Source organism: Nicotiana attenuata, chromosome 5 (genome assembly GCF_001879085.1).
Source record: "Nicotiana attenuata strain UT chromosome 5, NIATTr2, whole genome shotgun sequence".
Taxonomy (NCBI): Eukaryota; Viridiplantae; Streptophyta; class Magnoliopsida; order Solanales; family Solanaceae; genus Nicotiana; species Nicotiana attenuata.
Window position 1 is genome coordinate 45,056,738 of NC_031993.1, and position 19,431 is coordinate 45,076,168.

General features: G+C 40.6%; 1 protein-coding gene across 3 annotated transcripts in view; it reads right to left on the bottom strand.

Annotated features, from left to right (window-relative positions):
* The window catches only part of LOC109225746 (MADS-box protein AGL42-like), a 32,979-nt gene extending 26,371 nt beyond the window's left edge, over positions 1 to 6,608 (bottom strand). Inside the window, exons 1-3 of one of the 3 annotated variants that reach the window (XM_019390516.1) lie at positions 6,423 to 6,608; positions 6,170 to 6,239; positions 5,901 to 6,086 (exon numbers count right to left, since the gene is read on the bottom strand). In XM_019390516.1, coding sequence (XP_019246061.1) covers positions 5,901 to 6,086; positions 6,170 to 6,239; positions 6,423 to 6,441 — 275 coding nt within the window. In that variant the 5' untranslated portion in view covers positions 6,442 to 6,608. Of the gene's footprint in view, positions 1 to 5,900; positions 6,087 to 6,169; positions 6,240 to 6,353 lie in introns of all 3 variants that reach the window. The other 2 variants (XM_019390517.1, XM_019390518.1) reach the window with 2 other exon arrangements.

Sequence of the window (19,431 nt, forward strand, 5' to 3'; positions counted from 1 at the left end):
CTCTGGGGGGGGGGGGGGGGGGAATTTGCGGTTAGGATAGGAATATACCTAATTGCCTTGCTTGGCTATTATATGGGAATTATAAATGCGTTCTTATTAATCCTAATTCCATAGGAATATAGGCGTTAGGTTAGCTTGAATAGGCGAGTTGTACTTCGGGAGAAGGCTACGAGCAATATTAACCCCGTCAATCAATAAACTAGATAAATTAATTAGACAATTTAGGTAGAAAACTCAACAGGATTGTTAGCTAACCCATAGCTCTAGAATATTCTCTCCAATTAAATTCGTCTTTAAGATTGTCGTTGTTTTCTTTAATCTCTTAATTTGTAACTCTAGATTAATTTTAGTTAAATATTTGTACGTTAGGAGTCGCTTGAATAGATTAATTATTTGATTTAATTTAGTTGATAGTTAATCACAAGTCCCTGTGGGTACGATATCTAGACTTACAATCCTATATTACTTGTCGACCACGTATACTTGCGTGTGCGTTTGGGAGCAACAAGTTTTTGGCGCTATTGTCGGGGACTTAGAAATTAACTAGTCTACTAGATTAGATTTTTACTCTTTGTCTATTCAAGTTTTTAAATTTTTATCTTAGTTTAATATTTACTATCTTTGTTGACATGGCATCTTGGAATGATAATTAGTCGAATATTGATTATTCTTATTATGGTGATCCTTGTCCATATTGTGGAGGACCACACTTGTGGCAAAATTGTGCATCTCAATCTGATGTGTGGAATTTTTGTAATGTGTGTGGTTGTCAAGGTGGCCATTGGAAAGGTTGTCCTAATTCTTATTATCCTTCTCAGAGCTCTTATTATAATGTTTCTAATAATGTTTATGAGTTTCATAGGAGCAAGGAAGTGGAGGATATGGAATGCGTGGCTCGTATTATGGACACGATGAGGCAAGTAGCCGAGCAACAGAACATGACGATGAGGCAAGCAGCCGAGCAACAGAACATGATGATAAGGCAAATAGCCGAGCAACAAGTTCTTGACGCCTTAGCGATCAAAAGACTCCAGGCTAGAATGGACGAATTAATAGCCAATTTCCAAGAAGAACCTCAACTCGATGAAGAGAGCAAGTTCCCACAAGAAGATTATTTTGAAGAAGCTGATATAGTGAGCCAATCTTGGCTAGAGGAACAAGCTCAACTGATAAAATCTCATGAGTTTCTCCGTGATGGTCTTTCAAATATGACAAAAGAACTGATAGAAGGAAGAACTGAGCTCAGGCAAGAGATGGACCAATTTGGCTCAGATATCCACGACCTACAGGCTCAATTGAATAACAGAGTTGAGGCTTCTGATGCCCTACAACCAATTTTTATGGATACTGGCCAGCTTGTGGAGCGGAAAGAGGAATTCCAACTACTCGACCAAAATATTATTAATGATGCCAAGGTTGACGAAGAGTGCAAAATTGAGGATGTCAAAAATAATGCAATTTTGGAGTTGGAGCGTATTGGACCTCATTCTAAACACTTTTCAACATTATGTTTGGTTGGTGACATGGGAATTGATCCAGTCGAGCATATGGAGGAGTCAATGGATGAGGAACAAAGTGTTTATATTCTGAAATTTTCCATACCAAGGAGGCAAAACGACATTCCTCAATTAAGGGCCAAGAAGTGCAAGATGCAATATCTATTGTTTGGTTTCTTTATTTTTACACCACAGCCCCAGGAACGTGACAGAGAAATTGATGGCGTCGTGCCGCGACGTTAAATCAAACGCTTGCTGGAAGGCAACCCAATTCTATTTTTTTTCTTTTCTTTTCCTTTTTTTTATTTTATATTTTATTGTATTTTCTTTTTGTAGTATTATTTTGTGTTTTGTAGGAGTAGGAGCACGAAGTTAAAGCCAATAAGCATGTGCAAAAGCGAGCATGTGGTTGAAACTAAGCGTGAGGTACCCGCACAACCGACCATACTTGGGAGAAGTCTGAGTATCCCGCGAGCTGCTAATGCTTGGCCTACCAGGGAGTCTCTTTTACCTTTCTGGTTATTTTCAGTGTGCATTGAGGACATTACACAATTTTGAATGTGGGATGAGGAGATTTTCTGGGTGATTTGCCGTGCGATCCTAGTTTATTTGTAGTACTCTTTCTTAGTATACTTGTTTTTGTGTAAAAAAGAAAAAAAAACGAAAAAAAAGAATGAAAAATCGAGAAATTGGGACTTTTCCCGATGATGGATTTTGTGAACAGCTTTCTTGAGGGATTAAGGTCCAATGAAAAAAAAATCCAAAAATATGTCTTTTATATTTTTAGGTGGCAATAATCCTCCGTGGTTTTTCTTTATACATCGGTTCTTTTCCATGGGATGTAGTTTGAACCGGGTAGTAATTTTTTTATTATTTTTAGAGTAGATTAGGACTTTAGGAAATAAAAGGAGGAAGATTGATGAACTTAGGCTCCTTTGACTTGTTTGATAGTAGCATATTTAAGCTTTGGTATGTGGAGTATCTTCCCAATATTTTGAAATTGTTCATGATGCCTTGATGAAATTGGATAGCATGTTTTGTGACGACTATGTCTCTTTTGCTTGACTTATATTCACTTTGTGCTTAATGCTTAATATCTTGTGGCTCCGTGAATACTTGCATTGTTTGAGAGTCGGAATGAGACCGTCCTTAGTGAGTCATGTGCCATGTGTGAAGTGAGGTTTGTGTAGTCCATGTTATTGTGATTGAGTCTAGAACTTGCCCGGTATGTGAGTTGAAGCGAAATTTTAGGCGATGCTCGGTTTGAAAAATGATTTTAGGCTTTCTTTGATCTTTTTGAGCTTAATGCTTATCACAAAATAAAAACTATCCCTACTGAACCCTTTTGAGCCTATAGACTTTTAATTGGCACCCACATTACGAGCCTATACCCTTTTATTCTTAATTGACATTATTTTGATCCTACTACCTCTTATGGCACTTTAATTGTAAAATGAGCGCTAGAAGAATTAAGGACTAAGTGTGGGGTGGCATTTGAGGGAAACCAATGGAAGAAGAAAGGTGCTATTTTGTAAAAGAATACACCACTAGCGAAAATTGAAAAAGGAAAAAGACTAGTTGAAAGAAAAAAAGAGAAGGGAAAAATTGAGAGGAATAAATTGTTGTGTTGTTCTTGCTAGTGGGGTATAAATTAAATAGTGCATAAAGAAAGAGGAAATAACTCTGGGGAATGATCTTGTTTGTGAAATTGAAGTGCATTGAAGAAATTGCGCTTAAAGTTTATTATGTGATGTGTTAAAGTGCTTAGGAGGGTGAATCACTAATCCTAAATATATCTTACCCGTCCTTCAGCCCACATTACAACTATATAAAGTCCTAATTGATTTTAGATCGAGTAAGCCTATATTAGTGGAGATTTACATTATGGGCAAGCATATGGTACTTTTTGCATGCATATGACTTCTTTGTGAGAGTGAGAGATTTTCTTTGATATATGTGAGTCCTTGAACTATATTTGATCATGAGATTCAAATGTGAGGAATCAACTTACTTCTTTGTTCTTGTTGCGAGGGCACATGGTTTCACGAGGGATAAGTAACATTATTAGACTTCTCCGTGATGTTGGGTGTTCAAGCCATAAGTGCATTGTGATATTGAATCGGCTTTTGAGGCTAGGATTGTTATGAGCATGTTGTCTTTATTGTGAATATGTGAAGAATGGCATAAGCAAAGGGAAGTGTAAGTGATTGCATATGCTACAGTTTAATTGTTGCTATCAACCATGGTCATTGGTAGAGTGTATGTTGGAAAAAAATTAAGTTGTATTTGATAGTCCCATTGCTCGAGGACGAGCAAGAGTTTAAGTGTGGGGTGTTGATGTTTAGCTTAAAGTATGTATATTTATATGTATATCACCTCATGTTTTATTTTTGTTTCGTGGATTTAGGATGTAAAATATGTTAATTTATATTAATTTGAAGTGTTTTTATATGTAGGAGTGATCCAGGTGCAATTGGGGACGAAAGGTGCGAGATTAGAGCCAAAACAGACGAAAAAGCAAAAAATGCAGCGCCTAGCGCTACCTGTGGCGCCAGAAACAGTGTGCTTCAATTAACAGCGCCAGGGACAGCGCTTGGCGCTGGTGACGTGATTTTTGTCCAACTCCGCCCGGGACAAGGTTATTTCGGTCCAAGACCCCCCCCCCCCCCCAACTAGTATAAAAAGGGGTCCTAAACCTAATTTGGAGGAGAACTAACATACTTTGAAGGAGAATTTACGCAGGGGAACACACACCACGCTAGGAGGAGGCTTCTAACTAGTTTTTCTTCTCTTCTCTTCCTTTAATTTCATAGTTTATTAGTTCTAGAGTGTGTGGTGCTATATGAACGTTGTAGTTTGAAGCTTAAATTGTTCTTATTATTATATCATATTGGTTTATATATTCAATCTTGCGCTTAATTATTTGATTGCTTGATCACCAATTGAATACTATACTACGAATCTAGGATTAGAACGTCGGGAGAGGAATTCTAGATTGCATAGTAAGACTGAGTAGAGCAATAGTCGTTAACGTCGTGGGAGGGGGGTCGGGGGGGGGGGGGAGGGGGGTGGATTTGCTGTTAGGATAGGAATATACCTTATCGCCTTGCTTGGTTATTATACGGGAATTATAAATGCGTTCTTGTTAATCCTAATTCCATAGGAATACAGGCGTTAGGTTATCTTAAATAGGCGAGTTGTATTAACCCCGTCAATCAATAAACTAGATAAATTAATTAGACAATTTAGGTAGAAAACTCAACGGGAATGTTAGCTAATCCATAGCTCTAGAATATTCTCTCCCATTGAATTCGTCTTTAAGATTGTCGTTGTTTTCTTTAATCTCTTAATTTGTTACTCTAGATTAATTTTAGTTAAATATTCATACGTTAGGAGTCGCTTGAATATATTAATTATTCGATTTAATTTAGTTGATAGTTAATCACAAGTCCCTGTGAGTACGATATCTGGACTTACAATCCTATATTACTTGTCGATCACGTATACTTGCGTGTGCGTTTGAGAGCAACAAACATCACATATATATATATATATATATATATATATATATATATATATATATATATATATATATATATATATATATATATATATATAAAATGAGGATATATTCAACATTGAGTAAACAGAGAATAACTCTAGCTCATATATCATGTAATTAACGAAAAAGGACTTTGGACCTAATTCATTGACGTGAAGATTTCTCAAAGCACGAGAAAACAACCCATTGGCTCCACCAACGTGGGAAACTCAGGCAAACAGAAACTACATAAAATGGTACAAAGAGCTAGCCCATGTGACATTGCTGCAGCCTAAAATTTCTCATAGGTGTGCTCACGTCCTTATGTAAATCCTAATATGACTCAGATAAAATCTCCTTATTTCACATAATATAGGCAAAGAGTCTAAAGACTGCCACTGCATGGCTGTAACTCTCTTTAGTTCCACGAAATAAGGTGTACCAGAAAACAGAAGGACTGACACAACTCAACAGCATTTATCCATGAGTGCTGTGTGGAAGATAAGAAATGACTGGACAAGAAAATGTACAGCTCACTGACGAAGAAAACAAGTTACACTAATAGAATAGTACTGCTATCAATATGGGTCTTTTATAGGGATGCAGTTTTTGAGAAAGTGAGTTTTCTGGCTATAGCAATAAGTTTCTCCACAAATTATGTTGGAAAATTCCCAAGTACACTAACCCCATGCTTCCTTACTTCATCAAACTGCAGCGGAATTACTAACCAAGTACTAGAGGTTCTTTCAAAAAATGATTATTAATTTCTTGAAAACGAGATCCTAGATATATAAACGTTTTTAAAAAATATGCAGTCAGATCTCGGATGAGGAAATCAATTAAGAAAGTAGAAACATACATACCTGGAGCTTGAGAATTCGTAGAGTCTTCCTTTTTGTGAGAAAATGATGACAGCAACTTCAGCATCACAAAGAACTGAGAGCTCATAAGCTTTCTTCATAATTCCATTTCTACGTTTCGAAAAAGTCACTTGCCGGCTTGTGGCATCCTCAATTCTCTTCATTTGTACCTTCCCTCTCACCATTTTCCTGCACATTAATATTGTCGTTAATAGATAAATTCTGAAAACAAATGGAGTATCATGACTATCAGAATAATATATTTATCCTACCAAAGAATATCAAGAAATTGAGATAGCTTGTTAGTATTAAGCTTGGGGACTGAACAAGATCTCGAACAAGCTGACAGTTGAATATCGAACAAAAGATGGTTAGAAGAAGAAATTTTGTGAAAGAAATAGTAAGAGCCCAAAACCCTAAAAATATCTAAATCAAAAACTGAAGCTTCCAGCTGACCTTACAGAAGAAGAATAAAGCCAGAAAAGTTGAAAAACCCTAGCTTTGAGAGTAGAAGATAACATTCACCTTGAAAAGAATGAAGCATAAGAAACTTTACCCAAAAGCAAAAGAAGCCCAAAAAAGGGATTTTGCTGGAAAATGGAAATAGGATGGAAAGAATATATAAGCAACTGGATTCGAAGAAGAAAAAACACTAACAGACGGACAATGACATGAAATTTGGGTTATTCGTCGTTGATGTATCAATCTCTTTATTTTGAGACCAGAGAGAGTCCGATATTTCCTAATTCATCGTATTTCTCTTGTTCCCTTTGTCCTTCACTATCAGTCCTAGCCACAAAAAAGGAAAAGCACAAAAAAAGTAAACATAAGAAAGTCCCAGTCCGAGCAAAAGCACTCATTGTTACCTTGTTTTGGTAAATAAAACAAATAGACATTAATCATACAGAAACGGTATTGTGGAGCCAGAATGGGAGTACCAAATTATTTTATACTGCAAAAAAAAAAAAGGTTCTAACTTCTAAACATAACTAAAAAAGGCAGCCCGATGCAGTAAGCTCCCGCTATGTGCGGGGTCTGGGGAAGGGCCGGACCATAAGGATTTATTGTATTCAGCCTTACCCTGCATTTCTGTAAGAGGTTGTTTCCACGAAATCAAAATGAAATTTTTTTGTTCATTTAAGTTATACTTCTGTAAACGAATTTATACTATGAATGTAATTTAATCAAATATAAAAGGTTTATTTATTTATTTTTCTGGTTAATATACCACGTTTGACATGAAAATTACCCGTCGTTATAGATCAATTTAATCTTATATACTAGTAATATTTCTTACTATGCCTCTATTCAAAACAAGCTAGAGGTCTCTCTATGAATTACGTTACTCCATTTATACTAGTCTTATGCCAATTCAATTTAACCAGGTAATATAAGAAAAATTTCAATATCACCATAAATATTTTTGGGGGTGTTAAATAAAAAAAAGGGTTTATGTATAATTAGTGTAACATCTAAACCAAATAGGAGTATGAATAGGGTGGGGTTTAGAAGTGATTAATTTTTAGGGTGGTAATGGCTTATTGATGTGAACGCGTCAACATCATTGTACCACGATCCGGTGTATCAACAAATAATGGATTGACACGCATAATATCTATTTATGTTTGGCACTTAGGGCCAATGAGAGTAAAGTCTGTCACGTTGCTGCCATTAACTTCGTTTGGTGCGTCCATTCACTTTGGTGCTAAGACTACCCTTTAGTTAACTATGCTATGTTGTGCAGTTGTGCTTTATATCCTAGACCTCAATATTCCAATCCATAGTGTAATCGATAATGGTGGATTGTTGGTGGGCCAAACGGTATTTTTCTTTTACTAGTATGATGTTTCGGTCTGGTTTAGAGATCTCCATATCTTGTTACATGTCTCGTCAAGGGTGAAAAGTGCATATTTTAAATATATTTGTATATTATTTCTTAAGTGAGTTGTTGGAGATCGCATGATTTTTGAAATAAAAATATGCTCATTACTTGTGTTTTTTATGTGTAGGAATGAACTTGCGCGGAAAAGAATTAAATTGGAGAAAAATTGGCGAAAAAAAAGAGCTGGAGAGAAAAGTCTTGGACATCGAAGCGAGGTTTGCTTCGCCAGATCGAGACCGAAGCAGAAAAATCAGCAATTGGGAGTGGCCTGGATGCGCGTCTGGACGCGCCTCCAGCTTCTCTAATCCGAAATAGGAGAAGTCAAATCTACCCCAATTCAACCCTACTTCATATAAATATGATAGTTAGCCACTTTTTGAAGGAGAGAAGACTTTGGGAATCAGGCAGAACACGCTTGGAGCAAGGAGAAGGATTCAACTTCACGTTTTTTCTCTTTCTTCCTATTTTTCCATTGTTATGAATTCTAGTGTTGTATTTTTACATACTAACATGAGTAGCTAATTTCTTATCTAGGGTTTTGATAGAACCTTTTGGAGGATGAGTTGTTGTTAGGTTTTTAAGTAATTGAGTCTTTGAATTTCTTGACTTGTTTAACTAAATGCTTATTTCAGTTGATAGAATGGTCATCTATTGACAATTCCTATTTATTAAGATTGCTTGGAAAATATAACGGTCCGGGCGGTAGTTTTGAGTATTTTAGTCCCGGTTCTCTAATTTATGCTTTCTCTATATTATATTGTGGTTACCTGACTTGTCGGATTTTTTGGTTTTGGTTTCGGGTGAGTTCTGGAGTGAAATAGGACACATAGTCCCTAAGTTAGAGGTTTAAGTTGTAGGAGTTGACCGTAGTTTGACTTGTATGAAGATGACTCCGGAATTGAGTTTTGATGGTTGCAATAGCTCCGTATAGTGATTTTAGTCTTTAAGAGCATGTCCGGATGTTGATTTGGAGGTCCGTAGTTCATTTCGGCATGAATTGGCGAAAGTTGGAAAATGAAAGATTTTGGGAAGTTTGACTGGAAGTTGACTTTATTGATATCGGGGTCGAAATCCGATTTTGAAAACTGGAATAGGTCTGTAATTTCATTTATGACTTGTGTGCAAAATTTCAAGTAAATCGGAGTTGTTTTGGTATGAACGGGCATTAGTTTTAGAATTCGGAAGTTCATTAGTTCTTTAGGCTTGAATCGATGCGTGATTGTGATTCTAGTGTTGTTTGATATGTTTTGACGCTTCGAGCGTGTTCCTATGATGTTTTAGGGCTTTTTGTATGTTTGGTTGAGGTCTCTGGGGCCTCGGGTATAATTCTGAACATGATCGACGCTCGAAACTCGGATGATTGTTGAATTTGGTGCTTCTAGTTTCCTTATACGTGATCGCGAGTGGATTAATGTGATCGCGAAGAGTAGTTCGGCACTGGGGGAAATTTTCTCTATGCGATCACAAGAAGGGGTCTGTGATAGCGGAAGGTTGGCTTCCAGTGAATCGCGAACGCGTGAAAGAGGTCGTGTTCGCGTAGAAGAATTTGGGGGCTACTGGTCCACGCGTTTTGTTCATTGTGATCGCGTGTAGGGAACCACGATCGCTTAGCTGCAGGAGGCAGTGTGTCGCATTCGTTAGTGGACTTTCGCGATCGCGTAGTGTTAATTTGGACAGTAGCATTATTTTTCGTGTTCGTGAAGAGTAAATCGCTGGGCAGCAGACTTAAATTTAAAAATGAGGGTTTTATCTCTTATTTCATAATTTGGACTTAGAGAACTCGGCGGGAGGCAATTTTTCGAGGGTTTTCCAGAGAGATCATTGAGGTAAGGAATCCTAACTCGGTTTTGGTTAATTTACAAGAATCTATTGTTAATTTCTTTATTAAATTAGTGGTTTGAGTTGGAAAATTGGGAGAAAATGGTAGAAACTTCTTTGACTAAATTTTTAAGTTTTGAAAAGCGAATTGAGGTCGGATTTGAGTAATTCTTGTATGGTTGGACTCGATATCGAATGGGTGTTGGGATTTGGTAATTTTGGTCGGGTTTCGAGATGCGGGCCGAGGTTGACTTTTTGGGTTGAGTTTTTAAATCTAAGCAAATATCGTAATTTTATTTTTTGAATTACTTTTCTGTAGTTATATTTATAGTATGAAATTGTTTTGGCTAGATTCGAGCCGTTCGAAGTTGGATTATTGAGGGAAAGGCCTACTAGTGGATTGATTTAGCGTGGTTTGAGGTAAGTGACTTGCCTAACCTTGTGTGGGAGAATTACCCCTTAGGATTGGTGTTGTTTGTGATAATTGTGATATGTGAATGTCGTGTACGTAAGGTGATGAGTGTGTACACGGGCTAAATGTGAAAAATTTATGGTTTAGCTACGTAGATCCCTTCCATGCCTTAGTTGAGTTGTCTTAACATGTTATAGTCATCATTTTTAGTCTAATTTCACACGTCTACTTGTCTTATCTCTTACTTGCTAATTGCTCTACATGTTTAGTTGAAGTTCTTATTTCTTTCATTCTATATTCATTATTTAACTGTTGAATTCTTTACTTGAAATTGCTATTCTTGGAATATCTTGTTGTTGAAATTGGTATTGAGTTGCAAAGTCCGTGATTTCTATTGAGGCAAGGTGTTAAGTTGTGAAATATCATTCTATTAAGTTATTCTTCTGGTTGTTATTGTTGATACTTTGTGTACATTGTGGTTGAGCCGAGGGCTTCTTATTGTGAAATTCTATTACTGTTTGGTTTCTCTGGCAAGTTGTGATAGGCACTTGAGGTGCGATTTGTGATACGTTGTGATATTTATACGCATGTGGTGGTATAAGGTCTGGGAGTTAAACGCATACGGTGCGATAAGGTGGGCTTGATACGCGTGGCTAGTAGGGGAACTACTAGAAGCCATGCGGTGTAATAAGGTTGGCTAAAACGCGGGATGCTATTTTAGGAAAAATAATTTTCAAAACTAAATGTAAAGGCTCTCGCGATGATATAAGGAAAGACTGTGAGTTACTTTTGTGATTTGGGACTACGAGGCTATAAGGCCCCGTAAAAATTTTGCCAAGGAATTTAAGGTTTCGTGGTGCCGAGGTAGGCTAATGGGTTTGAGGATTGTAGAAAATGAGCCACGATACAGACTTTTTGGGTTGAAGAGTGCATTGTAGTGTTGATGGGAATTTTTGGCAGAAGAAGGCGATTCTGCGGTCAACTTCGCGACTGCAAAACTGCTCCGCGGACCGCATAAGCATCGCAGAATGGAACAGAAAATGGGAAAATTTTAAAAAACAAACCCGTTGGCCGTAGAATGATTATGTGGGCCGCATAAAAATTCTGCTGCCCACATGACTATTCTACTGGCCACATAATCAATTCTGCTGCCCACATAATGATTCTGCTACCACATAGTTGAATGACATAATTAACTTCGGAGATCATTTTTGGAAATTTTCTTATCCGAGCCTATTTTGATATAAGGCCTTAGGGGGGCATTTTACAAGGTAAAATCTAATTTTTTCTAGAGAGAGAAGAGAGCTATTCTAGAGAGATAAAGGAGGTCACCAACATCATGCTTCAAATTCTTGCTCAAGCTTTGGAGATTCATGGAAAAAATCCACAAGATCTTCATCTAATATGTAAGGTTCTACTCCCTAGCCCTAAATTTCGAGATTTGGACTAAATGTAGGTCATGAGAAGTATGATTCTTAGGTGTGGGAGTTGATCTTTGTGCATGAATGTACCCATAAGAGTGGTAGGGAGGTTGTTGAACTATTTTTGGTAGATTCTTGTTGAAATTGGTTGAGGGAGGAAAGTATTATCATTGTAGAGCTTTGTAGATGATTTTGCATAGTAGGTGTTTGACAAAATTCCTAAGTGACTTATGTCATGAGAATCCTTATAATTATTATCCAATTTTCACTATCTTCCTATAGATTGATATTGCTAGAGGTGTTGGGACGTTGTAGTACCTTAAGAAAAGCTCAAACAAGGTGTGTTGGCTAAACCACTCTCTTAGAATTGAATTCGATGATGTTCCCGTAAGTTTCAAGTATGGTTGACTCAAGTTCCTTATTCCCATGTTCCGAGTTGTTCCCAATAAATTCGATGATTCCAAGTAAGCAAAGTGTCAAGAGTTACGCATTCAGAACGTGTTGCGAATGTTCTTATCACATTATGTTATCCTTCGGGAATGTATTCAAGAATGATATGTGTATTAAAATGTTATGGCTTTGTGTCATGTTTCTAATGAAAGTTAGTATGCCGAATTGTGGAAGAAGACTCAATGTACTTAAGACTCTTAATTTCTCATATAAGTACCTAAAGTCTTGATTGGAAATGCCTTGTTGTTGATAAAATCTATAAAGATGTTTGGAAGTGAAAGAAGTGGGTTAAGATATAAAGTGTGGCCACCGTGCCAATACTGAAAGTTTTACTTGTGGCCAATGGTGCCAATGAAATGAAATGATGTGAAAAAGGTTATGAAATGAGTCTTGATTCAACTGTTTCAAAATGACTTCGAAAATAGATTTGCTTGAAAGCTTAGGTCCTCAAGTCATGCCACAATATGGCTGTTTTAACTAATGCTATGCTTTGTAAGAATTTCCAATGTGTTTAAGCTTTTACATACTGATGAGTTGAAATTGTGCATTGCCATTTTGGGGGAAAGTATTTCAAGAATAAATGGTATATTACTCGTTTATGATTTAACTTGCGCTTCGATTTCCAATAATTTTACTCCACTTCTTGGAAAGAAATCTGTTGTGTTTAAAGCCTTCGTTACTAATGAACCTAAAGTTTTGATTTGCGGAATATTCTATATATTGACATTTATGATGATTATCCATGAAAGGAAATGTATGAAAGTGTGGAGTATGAAATACGGCCATCGTGCCAAGAATGAAGAATCATATGTATAGCTAAGAGAGACAATGAAATAATAATGTTTGTATAAGGTAGAAATCGATGGCCCGATTTCACGAGCATGACAGCATCTTGAGGGCTTCCAGTGTTCGACTCCGAGAATCCTCGACGGTCGACTTCGAGACGTTACGAGTAATGACCGGCCCCATGACAATATGGATCACCGGTCTCGGCGAATCAAGGTGGAGTTTCCAAGGCACGTGACTAGAGCTGGCAAAGCCTAGTGGACTAGTCTGAAAACGAATCAAGGCATTAGGTGGATATACCTGCCCCATATCTTTGTAATTAATACATCTTGTACTGTGTTGGGATCCCTATTCATATATAAAGGGGATCTTTGTCATTTTGTGAACATCTGTTGCTCCATACTAAAATATACAAGAACATTCTCTCTGCTCTCTAACACAATCTCTTGAGTTCATTACTTCATTTACCGCTTACATTTATTGTGTTCTATCCATTGTTCTTCATTTATTGCTTATTATTGGCGATAAAGAGCCATCATTGATTGTATTATAACTGTTAGTCATCCATCGGTTACCCCCGATAGCTCCCAGCCGAGCATCAGACTTGACCTCGAGGTCCTCGAACAAGCCAGCTCGAGGCTCCGACCATTAGTCATTCGGTTTGGTTATCACCCTGCTCTCAAGCTCTAATCTCGTTTCTAAGTCTTTCACATAGCATCAACTGCTTAACAACTAGCATAAAAATAGATCACGTATTTTTAGAACCTCATATAATCAAATTTAATTGTTATTACCATTTTCACAGTAAACAGTTTGGCCCCCACCGTGGGGCTAAAAATAATAGTGATTATTTTCTTGCTAGTTTCACTACACAAATGCAAGTTATCTTTCACATTTTTTCTTGCCCAAGATCTTTAATTGCAGGTCAAAATGTCTGATTCAGTAAACAACAATCTTAAGAACCACAGAGAAAATGGTGTGGATGTTTCAGGTGCTGGTGTACCACCACGAAACCCTGAGAACGCGCCAGAGCCAATTCCCGTGGACGCGAACTCGCACGACGCCCAACACGTCGATATACGCTCCCACACTAAGAGGAGCGTGCACCAAGGCGACCAACAAGAAGCCCATAAAACCCCAGCTAGGGAAGAACGGGAGGTTAGCCTTCACGTTATTTTTGAAATGTTGCAGGCACAACAGCTTGCTATTGCTCAGCTGCAAAGTCACCAGAAGACTCCTAGCACGGTAGCACCGGAGATGGCTCCCCCAACCGAGTAGGTACCGGAGAGATCAAGCAACAACGGGTTGGCAGCTGACCCCGCCATCGTAAAAATGCTCGAGGACCTCACGGGGAGGATCGAATCGGGCGAGAAGAAGATAGAGGCCAACGATAAAAAGGTCCAGACCTGCAATTCCAGGGTCGACCAGATTCCGGGAGCACCCCCGATCCTGAAATGTGTTAATTCAAAGAAGTTCGTGCAAAAGCCGTTCCCACAGGAAGCGGCTCTGAAACCCATTCCGAAGAAGTTCAGAATGCCAGACATCCCAAAGTACAACGGAACCTCGGACCCCAATGAGCACGTTACTGCTTACACCTATGCGGTAAAAGGCAACGATCTGAGGGATGATAATATCGAGTCTGTCCTGTTGAAGAAATTCGGGGAAACGCTTTCTAAAGGGGCAATGATGCGGTATCACAACCTGGCCCCAAACTCAATAGATTCATTTGCCATGCTGGCAGATTCTTTCATTGAGGCACATGCCGGTGCCATCAAAGTAGCAACAAGGAAATTCGACGTCTTCAAGATCAAGCAGAGGGAGAATGAAATGCTGCGAGAGTTCGTATCTCGCTTTCAAATGGAACAGATGGAACTAGCATCAGTCTCCGACGATTGGGCAGTGCAGGCCTTCACTCAAGGTCTGAATGAACGAAGCTCGGTAGCTTCGAAGCAGCTGAAGCTGAATCTGATTGAATATCCCACCGTGACCTGGTCGAACGTTCATAACCGATATCAGTAAAAAAATCAGGGTCGAGGATGACCAACTAGGAGCCCCCTCGGGGTCGGTTTACCCAAGCAGGCTTCTGGCGAAGGAGCCAAAGCCGAACAAAGAAAGGTACCAGCCATACATTGAAGACAGGAGAAACACCCCGAGGCGCAACATACCCCGCAACGACCGAAGGATGGACCAAGGACAGAATCCTCGGGGACTCGTCAACAGAGCCGGATTTTATAGGCACACAGGGCCAACAGAGGCACCTCGCTTATCAGAATACAACTTCAACGTCGATGTATCAGACATCGTGTTCGCCATCAGTAAAATCAGAGACGCCAGGTGGCCCAGGCCCGTACAATCAGATCCTTCACAAAGAAATCATAACTTAGTATGTGAATTTCACAACACGCACGACCACAGAATCGAAGATTGCCACCAGCTCCGGGAAGAAGTAGCCCGACTACTAAGCAAAGGTCACCTTCGAGAATTTCGCTTTTTGACCGGGCCAAAAACTAGTTCAGGGAAAGAGAGACGACAAAGAAGAATGAGACAAATGAGCCACAGCATGTCATCCACATGATCCTGGGAGGCATCGACAAACCACAGGAACCCATAATCAGAAGAACGAAAATATCCATCGCCAGAGAAAACCGAACTTGGGGTTACGTATCCGAGGACACCCTCACATTCAACGACGAGGACATCGAGACCTTGTCTCAACCTCACAACGACGCACTGGTAATCTCTTTCCTTGTAAATACATTTCTAATTAAACGTGTACTCGTGAATCCAGGTAGCTCGGCCAACATTATCAGGTCGAGAGTGGTAGAGCAGCTTTGCTCGACCAAATCATGCCCGCCTCACGAGTTCTCAACGAATTCAACATGGCGAGCGAAACAACAAAAGGGGAAATCACCCTCCCAGTCAACGTGGCCGGCATAACCCAAAATGCCAAATTCCATGTCATCGAAGGAGACATGAGGTATAACGCCTTGCTCGGAAGGCCATGGATACACTACATGAGAGCTGTACCGTCCACCCTCCATCAAATAATGAAATTCCCAACAAAAGAGGGATTAAAACCGTCTATGGGGAACAACATGCGGCAAGGGAAATGTTCGTAGTACACGATGTAACGCGGACGCCAGTGCTTCTACCCTCGAAGGAGCCAAAAGGATTTTCAAACAGTAAAATAGCGATAGCAAGCTATGCCCTCGGCTAAGTCCGAACCAAACGAAGCAAAGGACCGTACCGCATCCTCATGACAAACGATCGAAACATCGCCGACACATTATACACTAAGGTATGACCGTCTCCTTTCTCTTTCAATTACATTCTACACTGACCTGAGTGCAGTTATTCGATCGAAACGGCCAAAGAACTCTCCAACTCGAAGGCCTTAGGTTTCAGAGCATGCATTGCACTCTTTTGCTTCGACCGGGTTTTTATCCCAAAAAGGGTTTTACCGGCAAGGTTTTTAACGAGGCAACATCCATATGCTACCTAAGGAAGACTCAACGAAGTATTCAAGGCTTCTTATGCAATCAACCTCGAATACTAGGGGGCATCCCCCCCGGAAGGTCACCTACTCGGAGAAGCCAATATACGCCGAATGGGGTCTCGGTAGGAAAATGATGTACCGGGCCAAACGGTCGAACGAACCGTGTCCGTATAGAATAACCAGGACCTTGACGACAAAAACATGTATACTTGTACAAATTAATTGAAGAATACTTTCCAACAAAGCATTTCACGCTTCAAAAGAGACGCTGTATTTTTGCAAAAACGGCTCCTTTATAAAAAACGTCCTGTAAACTCGGGGACTGGCGTCGACAACTCAAAACAATGCGACCCCCGGTCAGAGCTCCTAACTCATAAGCCCTCAATAAGGCAACACTGAGATCACAAAACATCTCCAGAGCCAAAAATGTCCCGAACACTCGGGGACTGGCATCGAAAACTCAAGTCTACATGACCCCCGGGTCGGAAACTCCGAAATCGTAAGCCTTCAATGAGGCAATACCAAGTTTGCAAGTAATGGCTCCCGAGCCGAGAAATCCTCGATAACTCGGGGATTGCCATCAATCGCCATCTCCATCGCAATGGCTCCCGAGCCGAGAAATCCTCGACAACTCGGGGACTGCCGTCAATCGCCATCTCCATCGACTTATCAAAAATCCGAGGCCATAAGACCCCAAATGGGCAGCTTCGGTCTCGTAAGACCTGTATAAGGCAGCAACAATATCTGTAAGACCTCAAGCAAGGCATGAAACACACTTGTACCAAGTGAAAATATGTAAGACCTCAAGCAAGGCATGAACCACACTTGTACCAAGTGATAATATCTGTAAGACCTCAAGCAAGGCATGAACCATACTTGTACCAAGTATCCAAAACTATAAGACCTCAAAGGCATGTTAAACTTGTAAGACCTTACTAAAGGCATAAACGTGATCTCAAAGTTAAGGATATATATCGAACTTGTAAGACCCCTAATAGGCATACCGTCGATATAGACGCCGAAACTACTTCACTCGGGACTAAATGGCTCCGGCCAAACACAAGTGACTACGGTCACAAGGCTGTACTAGCCAAACTAACGCGACACGGGATGCCCAACCGTCGCTACAAAATCACAGGCCTTCAATTATTCGAATCTACTTCGAAAAGAACCGGTTAAACAGGCTACCCTCGACATAGGCAAAAGAGCTTCGACCATATCAGCTCCTAAATACCGGCTTCGATATACTCAGCCTCCGAGCCAAGCCTCCCAAGGTGCTCGATCATCACCATATAACGACTCGCAATCGAGGTTTTTTATTAAACCGTCGATGAGTAAGGCAAACACTTTCAAAAAATCCTTATCGAGGGAAAAATAAAGCCTACATAAAAGGTCGCATCGACCCAAGGCATAACAGCCATTGTCGCCAGCCCAGATAAAAGGTCACAAGACGTAAGAGCCATTATCGCCAGCCCACATAAAAGGTTGCATCGACCCAAGGCGTAAGATCCATTGTTGCCAACCCACATAAAAGGTCGTACCGACCTAGTACGTAAGAGCCTAAGGGCCAGCTTTAAATTCAAAAACTTAAGGGTCTATTGAGCTCGAGTCGAAACCCGATTCGGAGACCGAACCCAAAACAGTTAACTAAATCTGCCTAAGAGCAAAAGCGTAAGAGCCATTGCCGCCGGTTTATACCAAAGGTCGCATCGACCGAGCGCGTAAGAGCCTACGAGCTAGCCCAATGAGCCTTAGGGACATACTACGAATCTAAAGATTCTTTCTAACTCAAAGACCAGTTCACCTGGCTAAACTCAAGGCAAAAAGAAATGCAGGAGAATTGAAACCGCGAGGTCTCCTCTTTATACATACATACGAAAAAACACAAGCTCCATCTGCAAACGTGCTTTGAAAGTACTATATACATAATCAAAAAGTGCAATCTACGTTCCCCTTGGGGACTATGGCCCGTCAGCCTCATCCACGCTATCCTCGGCATCGGACAGGAGTGCCTTAGCACCACGTTCGTCTGCCCTCGCCCGCTTCACCTCTTCCGAGAGGTCAAAGCCCCTGGCACGGATCTCCTCGAGGGTTTTTCCTTCGAGAATTACACTGAGCATATTCCTTGCTCCTGCCCTCGCGATCGAGAACCTTTCTCAGTTCAGCTTGAGCATCGGCGGCATCCTTCAAATAGACTGCCACTTTCTGGTCAGCTGCGGTTCGGCTCATTACGGCTTCAGCCCAAGCATCCACAACCTCGACCTTTATTTTCAAAAGCTCAGACTCGAGCTTCGTAATCATATCTGCTCAAACCGAGTTATTATCACGAACTAAGTGAAGTTGAACCTCAAAAGCGGAGGCTTTAGTCAGAGCACCCTTCCCCGCAGAAGCCTGAACCTCCGCTTGAGCCTTTAACTCATCATACTCGCGCTTGGCTCGGCTAGCTTCGCTCCGATGGCGCTCCAAGTCCTCCGTCTTCTTCTGCAACTGGAAAGAAACAAAACATTAGCCTCAGGAGCTAGAGGAAGGAACATACACTCCCTCGGAACAAAAACTACCTGCTCCTTCAAATAACTCCCATAATTCAAGCCCCGACTCGCATCATACCGTAAGCGCGCCAGATCGACTTCCCTTTCATCGCGAAGGAGCCTAAGGGATTTATCCTCATCCAGAGCTTTCCGCAGCATGGCCTCATGGAGAAGCAGCTCGAACTTAAGCTTGTCAAAAGCCTGCAAAGGAAAACTCAATAAAGAAGGGAAGGCACGAAACTCGAAAGGCCTATGCCAAAACTCACCGTAGAGTGAAGCCGCTAGGCTTCCTCGAAGGTCGAGCGCACATCTGCTAGCCTGGCCCCTTCAGCTCCGAAAGATCCGACCCCGGTCAGGACGCGATCGCTCGGTGCATATGATCCCGGGTTTCGAGTATCCCTCGAAGTACCTCCGACGGAAAAAGATGACGACAACGGAGGAGAAACCCCTTTCCAAAGCCAGAAATTACGGGCGCGGCAGGCTCAGTCAATACTTCCACTACGGGCCCCTGGTCTAGGTTCACCTTGCTTTGAGCACTGTCGCCCTGCAAAGGTATCTCTTGCTTACTGTTATCATTCTTTGGCCCAGAAGCTAGCAACCATCCTCCCTTTCCAAAGGGGCACGACCTCGCCTCAGAGGGCTCCCCGATGCCTACTATCGCGCCCCCTTTTTCTCGTGAAATCGGGTTTATGACATTTGTTTGGGACAACTCTTCCCTTTTGGGAAAGGGGCTTTGCAATT